The sequence below is a fragment of the Heliangelus exortis genome, chromosome 2 (assembly GCF_036169615.1).
Source record: "Heliangelus exortis chromosome 2, bHelExo1.hap1, whole genome shotgun sequence".
Classification (NCBI taxonomy): domain Eukaryota; kingdom Metazoa; phylum Chordata; class Aves; order Apodiformes; family Trochilidae; genus Heliangelus; species Heliangelus exortis.
Window position 1 is genome coordinate 132,738,934 of NC_092423.1, and position 20,115 is coordinate 132,759,048.

Sequence of the window (20,115 nt, forward strand, 5' to 3'; positions counted from 1 at the left end):
CAAAGCTGTAAAGCTCCAAAAGCTTCAAGAATTCTTGTTTCTGAGTAGTTGTCATCTCACTAACAGTCTGCACTTGAGGTGGGTGGGGAGAGAAATGAATGCTAATTTTCTCAGATTTGAGAACCACATTTCATAAATTTAGCATGTAATTTAGCCTTGGTGTCACATGTGGTAGGAATGTCCTCTGGAATGTCATTTTCTCCTCTCCTTATCACATTTCCTGATGATGCATGATGATAAACCTTCAAAGGTTTTCTGGAGAAAGCTTAAAAGATTCATCCTCTGCTTCCCATCTGGAAGTGATTCCTGGTTAACTGTATGTAGAGCTGAAGCCTCAGTTATCATTGTGACTGATGCTCATAAACTAAAATCCGGTGAAGGCCTATTTATAAATGTGCTTAGTTTCACATAAGCAAAAGGGCTTGCATGAAGGTGAGGCTGTCTTTTTTCTCATTTTTCAAGCCTGTTTATTCTGGATGTTGGGTTTAGTCACAACTGTGACTTACTGGACAAGCACACAGGAATTCTGTGAGGCAGTGTCTGGAACCTGGAAACATTTTGCTCTCTGAGTGGTTATGTCTGCAGTTAGAGGCAGATTGTTGAGCACAGTTAGTAACAGGATGGTGTGAATACACCAAATTGTGGTCAGATAATAAATCATTGTAACCATTATGCTGCAGACAGACACCTTAATTCAGGTCTTGAAAAACTAATAGAATTCCCCTTCGATGTGTGCCTATTAGTGAAAGAACTCAGATTTAGAAATTATGCTGCTTTTTTTGAATTAAGTACTAAACAGTAGTATTTGTTAAAGAGAGAAGCAGTTGTGCTTCTGAATAGGCTCACTGACTTTTGAAGTCACGTTGAATTTGTTTTTTAGACTACAGTGGATAAAACCAAATGTACACTTCTGTTGACATTCTTCTTCTTGGAGTTCCTTTTTATGTGTTTGGAGTTTATTTTCACAATACAATGCTGGGAAAGAAATGCCAGTGACAGTTTTGTTTCAGTGTCTCAAACACCTTGGAATTAAGTAACTATGTTCTGCTGACTTGCAAGTATTTAGCATGTGCTTTGTACTCTAAAAGGCTTGTGTAAAACTAGGTGCTCAACAGCTAATAGGACTGAAGTACAGATACTTTAGCTGCTTTTGAGACTAATGTAATTTTTCTGTAGTAGTGATACCATTGGTATTAACACTACTTTGTGGTTTTGGTTGTATTTGGTTGGGGGTTTTTTGTTGTTTTTTAGAACTTGTAGTTTTTCAGCTTTCTGTATGGCATCTTTCTTTTTTTACTGTGAAGGTCATCAACCATCACAGTGCTGGAAGCAAATTGGGAAGGATTGTAGTTGTATATCATGCTGTGCTGATATGTCATCTTAAAACAAAACAATACACAAGGTTTGTAGGCTGGATATATATTCAGTTCCTGATAAGCCTCAGCAGCACATGCAACAACTCTTACAATTCTTGCACAGAAGTTTTTAATTCCTTTTGAAATTTTAAAATTCCTTAGGATTCAAGAACCGCAACTGAAGGAGTTAAAGTTGGTTTTATCAGACTCCTTAAAGCTAGAATAGCCTCCAGTTCAGAGTTGCAGTTTACAGACTATATGGTCGTAACAGTTTAACAAATTTCCCTGGCAAGCAGCTGGTGTTGGTGTTTGCGTGTGTTTCTAACACACATACACACACAAATAAAAGTCCCAAAACCAGTTCAACGTATTCTAAATTAGCTTTGTACCTGTATTGCTTAAGAACCTGTAGCTCATAGTGTAGTACCTACTTGAATGCATGTGCTGCAACACTATAATTGGGATTAAATCTAGCCCAAACTGCATCTTGATGCAACTGCATCTTTAAAAATCTTTAAAATTTTTATTTTAGTATCATTCTATACCTGTGTTTGGCCAGTCAGCATATCCACTACTCTACAGTGACTTGTATTGAATAAGAGTGTTGCTTTTTTGTGAAGGGAATGAAGAAACATGACAGTTTTTTTAAGATTTTTCTTTATGTTCTTTAAATAGACAGTGAGAAGAATTAATTCAAGTAAGATTTTAGATGATGCATGAAAAGTTCTTGTAGAACTAGCAGTAAGCCCTGTGGTTATCTGGGCAGGGTGTATCTTTACCTTGGAGGACTTGCCTAGTATATCCTTTAGTGTGGAAGGGTTTCTGGTTTTGTACTTAGCCCAGCTGTTAAGTAGTTGTGAGAAATAAAACTGTTTTCTTAAAGTAGGTGGCATTAATTCGCTTCTTCAGAAAAATAGTTGTATTTCCACATAGCTACAGAACACAAGAAACTGTTTGAAGTCGCTTAGATATAAATATGCTTTAAAAAAAAAACAATTTTTTTTCCTACAAATAGTGGTGAGTAAACTGAAACATGCAGGAGAAAATTTACCCCTTCTTTTCCCTCTCATTTTAGGGTACAGTCAATGGTGTGCTGCTAGTGACGCCAAATAATATAATGTTTGATCCTCATAAAATGGATCCTCTGGTCCAAGAGAATGGCTGTGAAGAGTATGGCATCATGTGTCCAATGGAAGAAGTGATGTCAGCTGCTCTGTATAAGGAAATTGTGGACAGCAAAATTAAGGAATCATTAACCATGTAAGATAGAATAATATTTATAAAAGTTTGAGTAAATATGAACTGTAGTCATATTGCTAACCATACAAAACTAGCAAAATCACATTCTCTTCCATTCTTTTCCTTTCTTAAGGACATCAAAGATTAGCTTTGGAAGACCCTTGAAAACTTGGTTTACCTTAAGTTCTCAAGTTCTATATACTATATCTATACTATATACTATATCAAATAAATCTCCTTCTACATTTTCTCCAATAGTTTCTTCTAAAAATTGGTGTGTAGCCGTAGGTACCTCTCCACTTTCTCTGCCCCTTCCCCTTTATGAAGACAGTAAAAGATATGTTTCATTCTTCAGGAACTGAAAAAATGATGTGATGAATAGAAGAGTCCAACTAAAAGCATTTTATATTAAAATCTTTATTGTTTACTGTTTTCCACTTTCTTCTCTATTTTTTTTTTGCTCTGGTAAGTGGTTGTAGGACTAATTTTCTGAGATTTGTGCATGTTTTTATGGGATTAGGAGTATATTTTATATTCTTCTGGCTAGGGAAGGAACTGCATTTTTTACTTTGGGTATAGCCTTATTTGAAGTGAACAGAATGACTTTGGATCTGTGAGATTTAATCACTGGTGTTCAGTGTGGCAGGCATTTAAAGCTGACTTTAAACAGCATTGAGAAAAAAATCTTCTATTTTGTCTGCATAATTTTTACACTGTCCTCAGAAACAGGATAAAATCTAGCATTAAAGACAAAAAGGCTTAAAAAAATGAAAAAGAAATCGTGCCACCTGTACTTTAAGGTAAAAAGCAGAAACATTTGCAGACTGCCTTCACCATCTAAGTGCAGGGAGGTGGATTCATTTAAAGAAGGTAGAGTTGTGTGTATGTATGAGAGATCAAAGCTGGTTTTGAAGCCATTTTATATAAGGTATAAAGATACTTAGTTACTCTGAAAAATGTTTTAATATTTTTTTACGGGCAGTATGCTAAGTATATCTATCTTCAATATTTGGACACACAGAAGAAATAACTTACACCATTTTTATACTCTGCTTCTGCAGACACCTGGTAGTAAACTTGCATGGTCTTGTTTGCTGCCTGAAGTCGTGTGTTTCTTGAAAGAGCACCTAATGTACATGTTACTGTAGTAGTATTTTGGGCCCTTTTGATGTAGATTGATGCCTTCAGCATGAATACTTTCTGGAAGTTTATTTTCCAGATCGGGTTACTTGTTGTTCCTACTTCAATGTGTAGTGCAAGTTAATGAAATTATGAAAATTAGATTACTCTTTTTTTATCTACCTGCTTGAATCATAATATGCAGTTGCAAAGCAGGTCTCTCTTCTAATATTAAATTTCTGAATGACTTAGTGTTGATGTACAAATTTACCTTTCATGCCCTGTTGATTTTTGTGTTCTTGTAGCATATGCATTTTCTGGTTTGTTTATAATATGAACCCTTAGAGAATGAAAACGTGTAATGAGAAAACATCACACTGTGCCTTGTATGTCCATTTGATTCATCCTTCTTGTCAACTTTATGAACTATTACATAGAACACTAACTTCTAGAACTTTCTTTAGTCCCATCACTTCTCTGCCTTAACCTCTTCAAAATTTGAGGCATGTTTTTAAGTTTTTTGTGAAAATGAAATTCAAATTTCTTAACTCTGTAAGTAGTACAGCTACAGCTAGATTTTGCAAGACTTCTGGGCCTCAAGGTATTTCAAATTGTATTTTTTCTGACTATTCCACTGTCACAACCTCTGCTCCTCTCCCAGTTTTGCCAACTGTCAAACCTGTTTAAACTTGGAAAAAAAATCTGAATACTGAAAGTATGATTATTGATATAATGCAAACTGATCACAAAACTGATGTGTTCTTTTGTTCTTAAAACTGAAATTTGATGTTGCATGGCTTATATATACAAGTCACAATCTATGCTGGAGAAAAAAACAAAACATCAGAAAACACTGATTTTTCATGGCTTTCATTGTGCTTGTCCCAAAGCAGCCATTACCAAGATAGTGCTGTAAAATTAAGGAAATGGCACAGTCTGGACCACCAGAGTGATGATTCCTAAACTCTAATCACATGCTTTGTAAGCAAAATTACAAAATCAACAGAAGTGTAGTATCAGCTTTGTGTTAACACTTGGATAAGAGGGTGCATATGCTTTGCAGTTACTCTGAATTTTAGTCTTGTCTCAGTAATGTAAGAGTAAGATGACCTCATGAATTGCAAGTTTTATAGAAATATTGAGAGAATTCATCCTTTAAGATGGGAGGTTAAGGCATGAGCATTTGATACTAGATAATGAAAAGCGGTTGTGGTAGCAAGGGAGCTGGTATCGAGTATTCTAGTCACAAATATGTTTTAAAATAAATCTTTTATGAAGCTTATATACTGCTTAGGGGGTTTTTTGACAACACTGGGAAAGCTTTAGTCCCCTTGCCTCTTCTAAAACTGGTAGAATTTATGGCTAGCTTATTTTTAAAGCAGGTTTGAATAAAATTAAATAATAAAAAATAAATATATAATAATTAATAATTATTTTTATTTTAAATAATAAAAAAATAAATATATAATAATTAATAATAATTGGGAAATAAGTTTTTCTTTTATACTTGTTTTTTTTTCTTAAACTCTTTAAGAACATTTTATGTCTGATATTTAGCCAAGGAGTTTGAGTTTTATTTTGACTAACAGTGGTGTCCTCAAAGATAAATACCTGACTGGTGGAGACACTAAATCTCTGTTAGGCAAATGCCTAACATGGGTGAATGGTAATATCTACCTTGATGGTTCCTGTTGTTCCACATTGACAAATTTAGGTAGTTAAAGTTAGGCCAGATGATTTCTGCCATTCATATTTTAGCAGCGAGATAGATATCAACTTTGTAATGCAGTCGGATAGATCCCAATAGTACTGGCCCCCTTTGGTAAACAAACCTTAAATAATTTTGGGGTATGACTGCCTCTAGAGTTTATGGTTCTGTATAGCTTTTTGGTGTTTTTCCTGTGTTTTAATTTTGCTTTAAACATCTCAAACAATCTTGTTGGTTCCGTAGGAGAGTTTCTATCTGCAAAAGTATTGTCTTGAAGTTGGAAAGTTCTATCTATGTCATACTGGCAAATGATCTGCCTTCAGCTTACCATTACAAGAACATATTTTGTGCTTGTTTCTTATTATTGATGCTCTGGATTAAGTTTTGTTTTATATGGTTTTCCTGGTTTTTTAGGGGTTTTGGTTTTTGGGGTTTTTTTAAGAGCACTTTTAACTTTTTATGTAGCATTAAACAGAACTTCATAAAGAAAAGAGCTTGACAGAAAAAGCACTTGCTATAGTATTATTTTCATTTGTTTAACAGAGATCTGGATCAGCTGTCTGTAAGGGAACTTTGCCATTCCAAGAAAGCTGCAAAGAGCAATACAGATGAAATGGATTCTAAGATTCAGGATACAGGCAATGACAGTGCTAGTACTGCCCCAAGGAGCACAGAGGAGTCTCTTTCAGAAGATGTCTTCACCGAATCAGAACTCTCTCCAATACGTGAGGAACTTGTTTCCTCAGATGAGCTTCGACAAGACAAATCTTCTGGAGCATCATCAGAATCTGTCCAAACAATAAACCAGACTAGTGCTGAATGTTTAACAATCATTTCCGACTCAAATGAAGCTGCTAATGACTTAAAACCCAGTGCAGAAATGGTTGTAGATGTTAAACAGATTGGTACCCACAGCTTGGATTCAGAAAGTGCTGAAATAACTGTAAAGGGGGCACAAGAACCTAGTGAAAATGTTGCAGATGTCCTCCAGCAGTCTTTGCAAGGATCTTCACGTGGTAGTGAGGAGCATGACAAAGAGGAAGAAGTAGGACACAAACTAGGAAAAGAACCAGAAGGAGAGATTAAGACAGGAGAGGAATGTCCATGTTTTGAAGATACCACAGAATGTCAAAAGAAAGAGACAACTGGCAAAGGAAAAGTGGTGAGAGAGCGAACTCAGGACTCGGAGACGGAAGTTGAGGAACTCCGTGAACTCTGGAAGACCCACACTATGCAACAAACCAAACAACAAAGAGAAAACATGCAGCAGGATTCACAAAAAGGAATTTGTCAGAAAAATGTGGCTGCAGGAGATGGGCAATTAGAAGGTGAGTCAGTATTTTTGCTCTAGCCTGCAGGTTTACAATGTATCTCACTTCAGCTCATGAGAATTTTTGTTGGCTTTCATTCTTTAGAACTCATCTCCTCATAAATTACTTATATTTGTCATTGGTTTGAAGATACACTGAAGTTATACCTTACATAAACCAGTAGGGAATGTGTTGCTCAGGAAGCTAAAAACATGAATACTTTTGTTACTGTCATTCTTCTTTATTGAAATTATAGTCGTAGTAAGACACAGTATCTTTGTAATGAAGATCTGAATTAACCTGTAAAATCAAACCAAGGATGCATTGGTCACTGTAGAGCTCAAAATTAGAATGCTTCCTTAGCATTCAACTGGCTGTCACTTCAGTTTTGATCCCAGTGTATGCATGTATGAATGAATTTGAGGGGGTGAATTTCATCTTATTTATATCATGTCTACCCTGTGGGTAAGGTTCATGGTGTGAACCAAAAAAACTGGGGTAATAATACTATTTGGTAATTTTGGCACTTTGATTTACTTGCCTGTTGTCATACTTTCGTAATGAGGCAAGCAAGGTTGAGCATATAAAAAGGTTGTCTCAGGATAAATAAGAGCTAGATGGTAAGAAACTAATGCTATGACTATGGGGAATAGCTAGGTTTATTTCTTGACCTTTTATTCCTCTGCAAAGATCAAACCATAGGATTATTAGTTGGAAGCTATACTGAAAGTCCATTGAAGCTACTCAGTTTTATTTTAAAAAATGACATTTTTAGTTAATTTGAAGATGGTTTGGTATGCATTTGATTTTGCATTTTGAAAAATTCATGTCATTTTCTGATGCCTTACCACCTTAGTAATGGAGATAAACTAGTTGTTTTAATGCTGCAATACTTTGTGGATTGGAAAGAAAAATGTATCTTTAATACCTGCCACAAGCTAATAGATTATAGTTGAAGTACAATTGAAGCTCAAATTGTTAATGATTAGGAGTGGAAATTGTATTGAATAGAGATGCATAGTCAGCTGACAGGAATTCATCTTATGCTTCAGAATCTGATGGGATAGTTTTGTGTTTGTGTTTTTGTCTTTTTTTTAATATATCCTTCTCATATGGAAGTAAATTAATTTTGAAATCTGAAGCAGCTTAATAGTTACATCGTTCTGTGATAAATTTGGCTTTTATACCTTAAATATTAGTGGAAACCCTCTGGCAAAAATGCCAGCTAGATGTAGTTGCTGGTTGTGACTTGTGAAAAATGGTAGTGTTCTTTACCACAATTGTTACTTTTCGTACCATTGAATAGTACTTGTAATTCACTTGTGTTGGATGCTTTAGTTTTGGTGGTTTTCTAAAAGATTGCATCATTGAGAGACATGCAGGAGGATCTGTACAGTTAAAGATTACATACATATAGATTACATACATATAAAAGCAAAAACGTGTCTGCATACATTCAGAGGGGTGCTGACTAGAAACTTCTGCCCATGGTATGACAGCATCTCACTGTAGATTGTAGGGGTACAGCAAAGAGAATAATAACTTAAAAAATGAAGTAAGGAAGAGGTTTACTGTTTGGAGATTTGTGCCAGTGACTTCAGTCCCACTTCCGTTGGAATTATTGATTGTTTCTTATTCTTGTGTGTTCTAGTAGCAGAATGCAAATAAAACAATACATTATGAATTAATATTAGTCTAAATAGAATTGGTGAAGCTTCTCTTGACTTTATCTACAGGCAAGTTTAAATAGAGCTGAGGTAAAAGCAAAGCTCTATAGCTTCAGTCTTCAAGTTCACTGATGTATGACAGGTCTGTTATCAGACAGGTCACTAAAAAAAGCACGAGGTTGTGAAGAAATTGAAACCCTATAAGCTCTATCTAATATCCTGCCTATCAAACTGAAACTCTGAAGTAGTCATACTATGAATTACCTAAAATAGGTCTCTATGTCCTGCATATAGCAAGGACTTGGTTGAGTTTCTTCCCTCTTGGGGAAGTTTTTACCAGCTAGGTTTTGGAAACTACCATTTTTTGATCTTCACAAAGGTCAGATTTTTTTTTGAGTTTGGAGTTAATAACTTGTTCATTCTGATTGTTGGAACAGGTGATGCAATGCAAGTCAATAGTGTTGAGTAGTCTGGAATAGCTGAAAAGGCTTCCATTGGAATTTTTTTTTTTAATTTTTTTTATTACCCAGACTTGTATATTCTCTTCTGTGTTTACAGATGCTTATGTTAACCACTGGACTGAAATAAAAGCTAGATGTAGATGATATTTTGGAGAAATAATACTGGTTTATAGTTTTGTGTGTGTATAAACAAACTGAAAGCTCATTAAAGGTAATATGTCTATTTGCTGTTTAGCTGGATATTAGCCAAGTTTGCAGGGGGGAAAGAAAGCATGATGCACAACAGCTACCACAAAAATATTTTTTGCTGATGATTTCTGTATTAATTTTTTTTAGAAAAGTGTATTGGAGCACACACCAAAGCAAAGAGCATCTTAAGTTGGTATTCTGAGGTTTGGAGACAAGGCTAAATTTTCTCGTACTCTGCCAGCTGAAACTATATCTCATTCATTTTTCCTTTTAAAGTTATGGTGCAAATCCCGTTTCAGCATTTAGATGAGTTCTAGACTGCTGTATCTGAAGGGCCAAAATCCCAAGTATCAAATAATTTTAAGAATACTTAACACCACCACAAATTCATGTCTTTGTCCTATATAGTAGATTTTTTTTTGTTGTTGTTAATTTTGAGTTTTCTTGGTTTTTGCAGTTTTTTTTTAACTGACAATTTACCTCTCAGCTTATTAATTTTTAAAATACTTCCAAAATGTTTGTATTATGGCTATTTTGGAATATTATATACTGTGGGTATAAGTCTAACATTGTAACTAAAAATTAGGTGATTACATTTAAGTACTTACTGAAAAAATTCTGTGGAACAAAGCTATTCTAAATTTTATGGTGAAAATGTGATTTAGCAAACGTATAATAGATATGTTTATAAATCAAGGTGGTGATGTTGGTGATGTCCTTTTTAAATCAAGGACACTGATAGAGAACTTTAGCTGTAAATAAAATTGAGTGTCATAGAGAATTTGAATGTACCTGTATGTAATGCCAGAGGTAGGTTAGGTCTTTCCATAGCTGACCATAGGAACTCCTACATTTACATTTTCCTTTTTTTCTTTAAAAAGTCTCCTGTGGATGGAGCATATGCTCTAGAATTTGGGCAAGTAAGCTAGAAAAGAAAAACAGTTTTGAAAAGGCTTCTTCCTTTACCTTCCTCTGACTTGACAATGCAGACCTTGAGGATAATCATAATTCTAGCAGTTCAATTAAAAATCCCTTATGGCAACATCCAGTATGCTTTATCCCAAAGTGGTGTTTGTACTTGTGAAGTGTTTTACATAGCTACCAAAATTTATCTCAGTCCTCTGGTAGTAGTGCCAGAACTTTTCTTTTTTTAAATAAAAAGTAACTAACGAACAGTTCTGACATATGTGAATCAGGCCTAAGTTACTTACTTAACACCTTATCTTTACTTGTAAATAGGGCATCTCTTTACCTAACAATGGCAGGGGTGCCTGATTTAGTGTTGAGGGATAAGCATCAAGAAAACCTTCTGAAATAAGCATGGCTGAAGAACTGTCAAAATGTGATCTGAAGTTAGAAGCAGAAATGAATGTTAGAATTACTCAAAAGTGTTCTACTCTGTAGTTAATTCTGCTGATTCAATTTTTCTAACAAAAAAAGGCCAGGTAATGCTAATGTGTGCTACCCATACATCCTACATACCTGTATTGCCTAATTGACTAATAATTTTAAGGTCTTTTCTGCATTGTGGACAGCTTGCTTTTTCTTCACCAATAGGTTCTTCTCTTACTAAAGAAAAAAGACGACATCGATCTCACAAGTTTCTGTGTCTCAGGGTTGGAAAAGCTATGAGAAAAACATTTGTTTCACAAGCAAGTGCATCAATGCAACAGTATGCACAGAGGGATAAAAAACATGAGTACTGGTTTGCTGTTCCACAAGAAAGGTAAGATTGATACAGACTGTAACAACACTTTTCGGTAGGTCCTTGAGTTTTTTTCTGCAACATGCAAAATTTTTCAGTGACTTTGCCTGTAAATCAGAACCAGAAAGGGTCAGCAACTGAGGGTATTGATTGGCTTGGAATACTAGAATACCTCATTACCATACATAAGGTTTATTAATGTATTTGAGTTATTTTCAGGTTCAGCCAATAATTTTTTCATAGTGTTATTTAGATTTGTGTTTATAGCAAGTGAATAATGAAAGAAATGTTTGGTGAAGGAAGAAGGTTCTGTAGCAGAGTTTTTATGTCATTATATGTGCTTCCCAGTACTTGGAACCTTTTAAAATTTCTCTCTACTTCTTAAAGCTCTGAGTTCAGAAGAGCTAGCTGGGCTTCTTTTATCTTTATTTATGTAACATAAAACATTTTCAGGAAGCAACTTAAGCATATCTACTGGAAAATGTCTAAATTTGTTGCAGTGATTCAAAGACATGAGATGTCTGTGCCTCACTCACTGGTAAAGTCTTGACTTCTTAAATAATCTTAACTGCTAGAAACCTGGTTTATTTTCAAGTTGAATGTGATTTTGGGGGGTATGGGGGATTATTATAACCTTGTCAGAAGAGGGGGGTTAGAGAGAAACAACAACAAAAACCAATCAGCTATCATCTTGCATAAATACCTACACACAATGTTCAAGTCACTTTTTCATCTTTTCTTTTGAGCTGAATGGCATAGAATGTCCACTTGGGGCACTGCAGTTGAGGACAGATATGGATCAATTGGAGAGAGTCCAGAGGAAAACAGCAAGACTAATTAATGCCTAGAAAGTGTAACATATAAAGAAAATTAGAAGTAAGTGGGGTTCTTTAATCTAAAGAAGAAGAGGTTGATTACCAACATAAAATCATTTCATACTTGAAAGTTGGCTGCAACAAGAAAGGCAGTAGTCATTTTTTTGTCGTGTCCACTGTGAAGATGTATAATAGACTGAAATTATGTGAAAATATTTGAGTTTTCCAACAGGGAGAATAGAGTTTATTCTAGCATATCACTAAACTGCTTTGTAATATCACCCCAGTGACCTCTGGGTGAGGGAGATTAAAGAGTTTCTTGAGACAAATGTCTGTCACATTGATTCCAGTGTAGCTAATCTTGTCTGCTCCAAGTGACCTCTTGTGGTTACATTCAACTCCTATGTTCTTGTTCTACTCATGTATTGCATTTCAAAGCAGATAAATGTTTCACATATGGCAATCAATGGCTCTTTCTTTCAAATTTTAATGTGGCAGAGCAAATAATTAAGTTCAGCTTAAAACATAATATATCACCTATTCCAGAAAAAATGGTTCCTAGTTTATAGTCTCTATCTCATCTCCTTGGAAGTCACTACACCTACAAAGGGTTTCTCTAACTGCACGGGGAATTAGTAATCTGTTCTCTATCCACCCAGTGCATATTCTATGTTTTTGTACACAAAGTCACATAAGGTGGTAGTGAGGTGTTTGGTTTTTTAATTCAGTATTAAGCTTGCTGGGTGCCACTCCATATTGGTCAAAATACTTAGTGTCAACCCCGTTGTCTTTGTTACCTATTTTTAAGAAAGACAAAAGTAGGTAACTGAAAAAAAAAAACAAAAACCTTACAACCTAGGTATGTGACAAAGAAAAAAGTAGATATCTGACAATTCTGCATTGTTTCAGTGCTCTTAATGTCAAGTGAGCCAGTCTGCAAAGGAGAGCTTTAGTTGTTTAAATATCAGGCTTTGTTTAGTTTTTTTAATGATGTAGTAATAAAAAATTTGAAGATCTTAAAAAAATCCGGATTATTTTTAAAATTTCTCTACATGCAAGACTTTAAAATTCACACCTTGTTCATTTTGTGAGCAATCTGCAGCTTCATTTTTGGCATTGTCTTAGAACTTATCTAGTTTTATGCATATTTTTTTTTTTTCACTTGCATCAGTATTATCCTGGAACCTTAATTTTGTCATTTCTTAAACCACTGACTCTATACAGAGAATATTGTTATATACCAGTGTTCTATACCCTTTTAGACATAGAAGCACATGAAAATCAGGTTTTGAGAGACTTTACTGCTTCGTATCTGTTGCTGTTCTTGCAGTACTTGGTTTTGCAAGAATTTACTAAAGAGAGGGAGGGAATCCAGATACTGTTCTTCATGCTAATCCCTTATGCAGATTCACTGTAGCAAATATATCTGAACACAGACAGGCATAAGGAAAATTCAGGCTCTTGGTAACCAGAGCCATAAAGCTCTAGCTCTGAACCTGTCTTTTCCATAATGAAGAAAGATTGGTGAATTCATTGCATATTCTTTTTAAATGCTCCATCTGTGCACCTTCAGGATATGCTTAAACAGCGTAGACTTATATCCATTAGAGTTGAAAATAACTTCCTTCAGGGATTTGGGGCTCTTTATTCTACCAGACTGCAGAATCATGCCATTTGTGGCCAGTATCTTAAAAGGACATAACTTGTAATCTTTGTACTTCAACTACTCTTAACTGTAGTAGTGGAGTGTAGTTTCTGAGATAAATATTTAGGTTTGTGTGTATATATGAGTGTACATTTATACACACACACATGCACACTTACAGCCCTTATGTCCTCATATTTTGTAATTTGTACTGTCTGTATAATTTTGGTTTCAGGTCTTGGGAGTGCTCAGTTCTTCTTCAGGGATTGAGTAAAGAGATATGCAGATATTTTAAAATTCCAATTTTGTCTGTTTTATGTAACTTTTTCAATTAAAAAATTAGTGTGTTTTTGTTTGGTTTTTTTTCTCTGAAACCTATTTCAGTTGTAAACAGGAGTTTCCAAGGGGACAAAAGTGGCTGAAGGACTGTACTTGTGTAAGAAAACATAATTAATTAATTACTGGCTTGTTTTCTGTTTTTCCTCTGGTGTCAACTTCATATTATTAGAAAACAAACAATCAAAACAAAGCACAAGCTGCTAACTGCTAGCTATTTTCAAATATGTCTCTGATATCTAATAAAATGTGAAATAGTAAGTATTTTCATTTTAACCTTAAATCATGTTTAACCTTAAGTCATGTTTCATAATTATTAGACATGACTCAAAAGATCGCAAACTTACCTTTTTTTTTTTTTCCTTTTTTTTTTTTTTTTTCTTCTTTTTTCCTGTATCATTACTTTATTTTTTTAGGACAGATCACTTGTATGTGTTCTTTATCCAATGGAGTCCAGAGATATATGCAGAAGATACTGGGGAGTCTCTTCGGGAACCTGGATTTATAATCGTAAAAAAGAAGGAAGAGCCTGAAACTAGTGAAGAATCTGCTACTGAAGATGCTGCTAAAGAGTGGGAGGTAAGGAAGAACAGTGTCAAAGATTATTTTTTTCAAATACTGAAAAAGGAATATAGTTAAAATAGCATGAAATACTTTTGAATAAGGAAAACATTAAAGCAGTGTGCTTTATTAATTTGCTTACTATGATCATGACTTCAATTTATGCCATCTGAATGCTTTAACATCAGTTCAGGGCAACATTTCACAGTTAAAGTCATTTTCATATGGAGCAACTTGTAACTTTCAGAGTTGAGAGGACTGTGTACAGAAAAGAAGTTGCAGCTTTGAAGCTGGCTTAGTTTTCAGTCCAGTAAACTGGCAGTTTTCTGATATTAGTCTTGTATGTAGAATGTTGAATGCTTATGGGTAAGTCTCAAACAGAGATAAGACAGAAAAAAGGAATATTAATCTATTAATGACATGTTTTTTTCCAATAGTTCATTCATTACCTTCTCAGCTATAACTTCTTTGTACATTAAAATGCTGTTGCATGGATTTTAGTAATATACTGTAACTGGAATTAACTTTTTATAAAAAAACGTGTTTCTTTCATGTGAATCTGTGTCCACTGTGTTTCTATGGACACATCTTTACATGTATACATGGTTTTGTTTTGTAGTGTACATACAGTTAAAGCACTTGTAGTCTCATGCATTCAAGTGTCAGTCAAAAGTTTGATTCTTGTCATGTATATTGTAGAAGTATCCCATCAGCACTGTTTAACTTGACTCTTAGGACAGCAATTGCAATCTTGGACTGAAAGACTGATCCTTCCTTTTTCTCTCCCACCCCTTGCCCTGCTCCCCAGTGGCACATGTTGAAATTAAGGAAATTTATTCTTCTGTTCCATGTAGATTGTAAAAGAAATGTTAAGAATTGCAATAGTCTAAATGAAGGTAATAGTTTTCTTAGCTCCAAAACTTAGAACAACTTGACTTCAAACTTTTTACATAATTAGCTGAAGTATTAGGCTGTAGTTACAAGACAATATCCCTACAAATGAGTGAGTTTTGCATGAAGCATTTTTGCTTTGAGACATAGAAATTAATATTATAAAAGCATGTCTTTTGAATCCTCATCTTTCCAGCATATATATTACTTGAGTATTTTTACCAACAATGTATCTTGGTGTTGACCCTTGCTCAAAGCCTTTTTAAGTGTTTGAAGTTTTAAAGCTTGACCCTGTAGAACACAGGGACCAGTGGCATGTGATAAATATTATGGTTTAAGGCACCAATGTCTCTTTTTCAGTGGCCTCTTCAGTGACTTTGAACCTTAATATAATTACAGAATAATTTCCATTGAATTTTTTTTCCTTAGGATTAAATGTTGTAAATGTATAGGGCTTATTTCTGAATATAGTAGAGGCAGTTCTTTTCCTACACCTATTAGAAGTTACTTAGTGTAAGCTATTTACTACAAAATGAGGTCCTGCTCTAAACCTGTGTTTATATCTCCTCTGGAAACAACCGTAGGCAACTTATTTGAAGAGTATGGTTCTTTTTGTGTTAAAATTATGTTCAGTTTGGGTCTTAAGATTTTCAAATAATAATATTCTGGGTTTAAAGTTAGTGTGATTATTGAGAACTTTTTTATGAGAAGGTGTTATACAAGTACAAGAAATAAGCTAATATGTTCTGTGCATTTTAACTTCAGTAATGTGACTTCTTGTAGCTGACATCAAGCACAAATCTGAAAGCTGATAAAACTTTTTAATCAGAAATGCCTTGACAGTACCAGATGGTTCAACCTGTCATGATATTCAACTGCATTTTAGTGGCTTTCAACATATATGCTAGAAAGTATCAGTATGTAAAGGGAATTGTGGCTGTTGTTGTCATACCCATTATTCCCATTGAATTTCAGTCATTATTTTCAATCAATATACTTCCTCCCATTAACCCAACAAGCTTTTCCTCTGTCAGCTCTTGATCCAGATATCATCTGAGTTAACAGGTGAACAGTATAATTGAAACCTTTTTGTGGGTATTGGGATGAAAAACAGGCTGCCTTCTTCAGAGCACCATGATGGGAAAACTCTGGGTGGAAGGGAAATGGAAATCAAAATCTTGATGTACAAATCCATCATAAAGTACTGTTGGCCTACTGAAAGAGAAAATTAGTGGAGAAGCTTTCTTTCCCAAAAAGTGTTCTCTCTGCTGTCATTGTACAGCATCTTAAAACTGGAATAACAGGGAATGAGTTACTCAGGTTGTGTTGCCTGAGACAGCTTTGCTAGTCTTGTGGTAAAACATTCAGCTGCAGGTTTTTTATCCAGAGACTTTAAGGATAAAGTGGGGTTTTGTTTTTTTGTTTTGTTTGTTGATTTGTTTTTGGTTGTTTATTTTTAAAGGAGTTAAGGGAAAAGGAAGGAAGCAAAAGCAAAGCACAGTAACCTATGAAATAAATAGTAGAGGTTGGTTTATAAGTTTACTAAATGGATCAATGAATAGAACTGAACTCCTACTCTGAACTTAGTCCAATTTTTCATTTGCTGATGCTTTCTCCTACTACCTGTATACAGGTGTGTGTCTGCTTCCTATCAGCCTTTTCCCTGAAGAAATCCAGTAGGTGTAACCTCAACTGATTTAGTAGCAAAGTGATCAAGACTCCTGCTTTCATAATAAGCACTAGTTTGATCAAATACTGTACTTTATCAAGTGTCAAAATAATTTAAATCCAGGGAATCATTTAGCTGACTCATGTACTATATGCTGCACACTTAATAAATAATTGAATTACTAGAAGTAAGTATGAACCTACTACTATTTAAAACTGTCATCAGTATAGCCTCATAATTCCTGTTGCTGCCATTGTTCCTCAATATCTGACTTCCTGAGAGACCTTTGCCTGTCCCATTGGCAAAGCTCTCTGGAAAGGGTACTTTTCCACCTAAGATCAGTCCATGCTAAAGACTTGTCTCTGTTGACTAGAAATTGATAGGCAAGAGGTTTTTTTATATGTAAGAAATGAAATGGTGCTACAAGTTTCTTGGTGTTAGCCCCATCTGATTTTCTCTGGTATCTTTTTTACCTTCTTGTACTTAAATTAATGGGCATACACGAAGGAAGAGACTATCTTGGTTTTTGTGTCTTGGTTTTTTTGTGGGTTCTTTTTAATCATCTATACTGAGCCTTGGTGGTGCAGGGAGGGTTTTATTATGTTTTGTGGATTTTTTTTGTTTACTTAGTATAAGTTCAAGTGCTAATGGATTTCTTTATCTATTAGCACAAATAATACTGTTTAGAAACCTATGTGTTTATTAGCAAATGCTTTCTCCAAAGAGCATTCTGTACTTGCACCTAAACATGGTGACAATTTCTATTGTGCAGTGCCTCAGAAACAACTTCTGTCAGTTCTTTTCGGTCTAACGTTTCTTATTAAGTTCAAGTTTTGTATGTTGTGAAGTGTGTAGAAATTTACTACATAGTGCTACGGTGTCTGCTGTTAGCTGCTGATGCATAAACATAATTTTCGTGCCAATTAGTACCACAGATTTACAGTGTAAAGATATGGGACTACAGTATTTGAAAGCAGGGATCTTAATAGGGTTGATCTTATGCTTGAAGTTTAAGATGAGCAAAAAGAAAAAGCTGTAAATCCTGCTTGAGAAAGGAGTTTTGAAAATTAACTGTTAATAATTCCTTATGGCTGCATAGAAGTTGGGTTTTCTAAAATGTTGAATTTCTCTGAAGAGAATAAATGATGGCTCCATTGGATATCTATTGGATGGGTAGTACAGTAAAAAAATAAAAACATAAAAAGAAAAAACAAACACACAAACAAAAAAGCCCCAGGAGAATAGAGAACAAGTTAAGAACCACACCTGATCAAAGAGCAACTTGAAAAACAATTACAAGAAGTGTTGCCTAGTATGCATTATTTTCTATAACATTTCTTGGAGACACTAACTTGTTTTAGTTCAGGAAAAAAATCATTGCTCTTCAAAGGAAACAGGTGGGTTTGGGAAGTGATACTCCAATTTTCTTGTTACTCTACTATTGTTTTCCTAAAACAGATTGTAAAACCTTGATGAGTTTGTTTCCAATGCTGTTTCTATATGAAATTAAGTGGAAGGTGGCATTTTGAAATTGACCATTTCAGGAAAAAAACATAGAAAACAAATACTCATGTAAAATATTATGAACCGTATCAGGAATTTAGTCGAGAGTTAAAGGAGGTAAATCAACTTTCCACTGGTTGATTGGCTGATTTGAGCTGATAAGCTCAAATTTTTCTACAGAAGTTGGTACCCATATGTAAATCTGTTAAATTTTTCAGAGAATCAGTTTGTCATATCTGGGAAGAAAGGGCAGCTGGAACTGACTTTATGCCAGAATGACTAATGTCATTGCTTATTGATTTGTTTGTTCCCAGGCAAGCCAATACAGCAGCATAAAACTAAGCTTTCTTCTTCTCAGTAAAAAATGCAAGTGACTAAATAACTTATAAATTGCACTGGCATACTAGAGCTACACAATTTGGTTCCTGTGATTTGTTTTTCTCAGTTTTCAGGGCTGCTTTTTAAATTGGAGTATCAAATTCTAAGAATAATCCTAATTTGTACATATGCCTCGTGTAAAATATGAGATTTTTGAGGGTGCTTATCTTCAGTGCATCATCACATTTGTGACTTCATGACAAACCCTGGTGACCAACTCAGCAAGTTCTAAATCAACTGAGTCATAGTGCCCCTGCTCCCATTATTGCTCTGTGCTCCCTTAAACAGAAGGAGCAGGGGAAATAATTTTCTTTTACTAGCAAAATATCATAAAGCATGCACATGAAATATAGGAATTGTAAAATTCAACATCTCAATGTTTCTGTCACAGTGTTATCAGGACATTTTGTTAGCTCTTAGGTGAAAAAGAATAGTGCCATCTAATCAGACTGCAAAGATGTTCTTTCACACCCAGCATCCAGTCTTCCTACTCAAGTTCTGAGAATGTTACTGAACTTACTCTTCTGTTTCTACTTTGAGATCCTGTCAGCTAGCAACTTGAAATCCAGTATGGCAAAAGGTGTGAAGTAGATAATTGATTTGGGGTGCAAATAAGATATTTCATAAGTTCTACCTGTACTCATTGGCACTCTCCTTTTTCTCTGCTGCTACTTTAATATATTTTGTGATAGATTAGTTTATTTGGAAAAACTTGATAAATAACATTCTCTGAAAGAACTCTGAACTTCTGCCTTGAACATTGATTTTGTGGCACTATTTAGCTTGGTTACAGACTAGCAATGACAAGTAGCAAGATTAACATTCATTGTAATTAGGTACAGTTTGGTTTGTATTGTTTAGGTAACAAATAAGTGAATGCTCTTAAGTGTGTGCTACTATTACACACATACACACACACAGAGTATTCCTCACTAGAATATTTTTAATCAAGAACTTCTATGACAAGGCATATATTAATCAGCAACAAGACTCAAAGTTCTGATTCAATTAACAGATCAGTATAACTCATAAATGTAAAGAAGACTGAAGGGGCAGCTTTATTTTATTTTTATTTATCTTTAAGTGATGTTCCTGGGGTCAAGCTTTCTTGTGTAGGCTTCTTTCTCTGAATAAAATCTGACTAAAGTATCTTCCACCAGTGTGGAAAAAAGACTGTAAAAGGGCAGGGGTGGAGGTCAGTCATGAGGGAAAGCTTTTGCCACTTTTAGGGCTGCAGTGTTTCATGATGATGCTCAGGCTTTCCTGGCCTGCTTTCCACCCACCCTCCCCCTCCAGCAGATGCTCCAGCTGCCCGGCAGCTATCAGCTGGTGGTAGCTGCTGATGCTGGAGAGATGAACATCAAAAACAGGCTGGCAGGAGGTCTGGTAAGAGAGTTTCTAGTTTATTTATTCCCATCAAACTTTGCAACTGTAATTAAATGAAAAAGTGAGTTGTGAGATCTACCAAAAACTTGCTCTGTTGTTGTTTTGAGCAAGCTTTGAGAATCCTTTTGAGAAGCTGTAAGAGGAAACAGTTTTATTTCGTTAGAAGCTAAAAACTTCC

General features: G+C 34.9%; 1 protein-coding gene across 12 annotated transcripts in view; it reads left to right on the plus strand.

Moving 5' to 3' along the window:
* Positions 1–20,115, plus strand: part of OXR1 (oxidation resistance 1) — a 251,657-nt gene that overhangs the window by 204,434 nt on the left and 27,108 nt on the right. For 9 of the 12 annotated variants that reach the window (XM_071738198.1, XM_071738188.1, XM_071738195.1 and 6 more), the window contains 4 exons: positions 2,431–2,615; positions 5,965–6,749; positions 10,606–10,774; positions 13,966–14,128. In XM_071738198.1, the coding sequence (XP_071594299.1) occupies positions 2,431–2,615; positions 5,965–6,749; positions 10,606–10,774; positions 13,966–14,128 (1,302 nt within the window). The remainder of the gene's footprint in view (positions 1–2,430; positions 2,616–5,964; positions 6,750–10,605; positions 10,775–13,965; positions 14,129–20,115) is intronic. The other 3 variants (XM_071738189.1, XM_071738192.1, XM_071738196.1) reach the window with 1 other exon arrangement.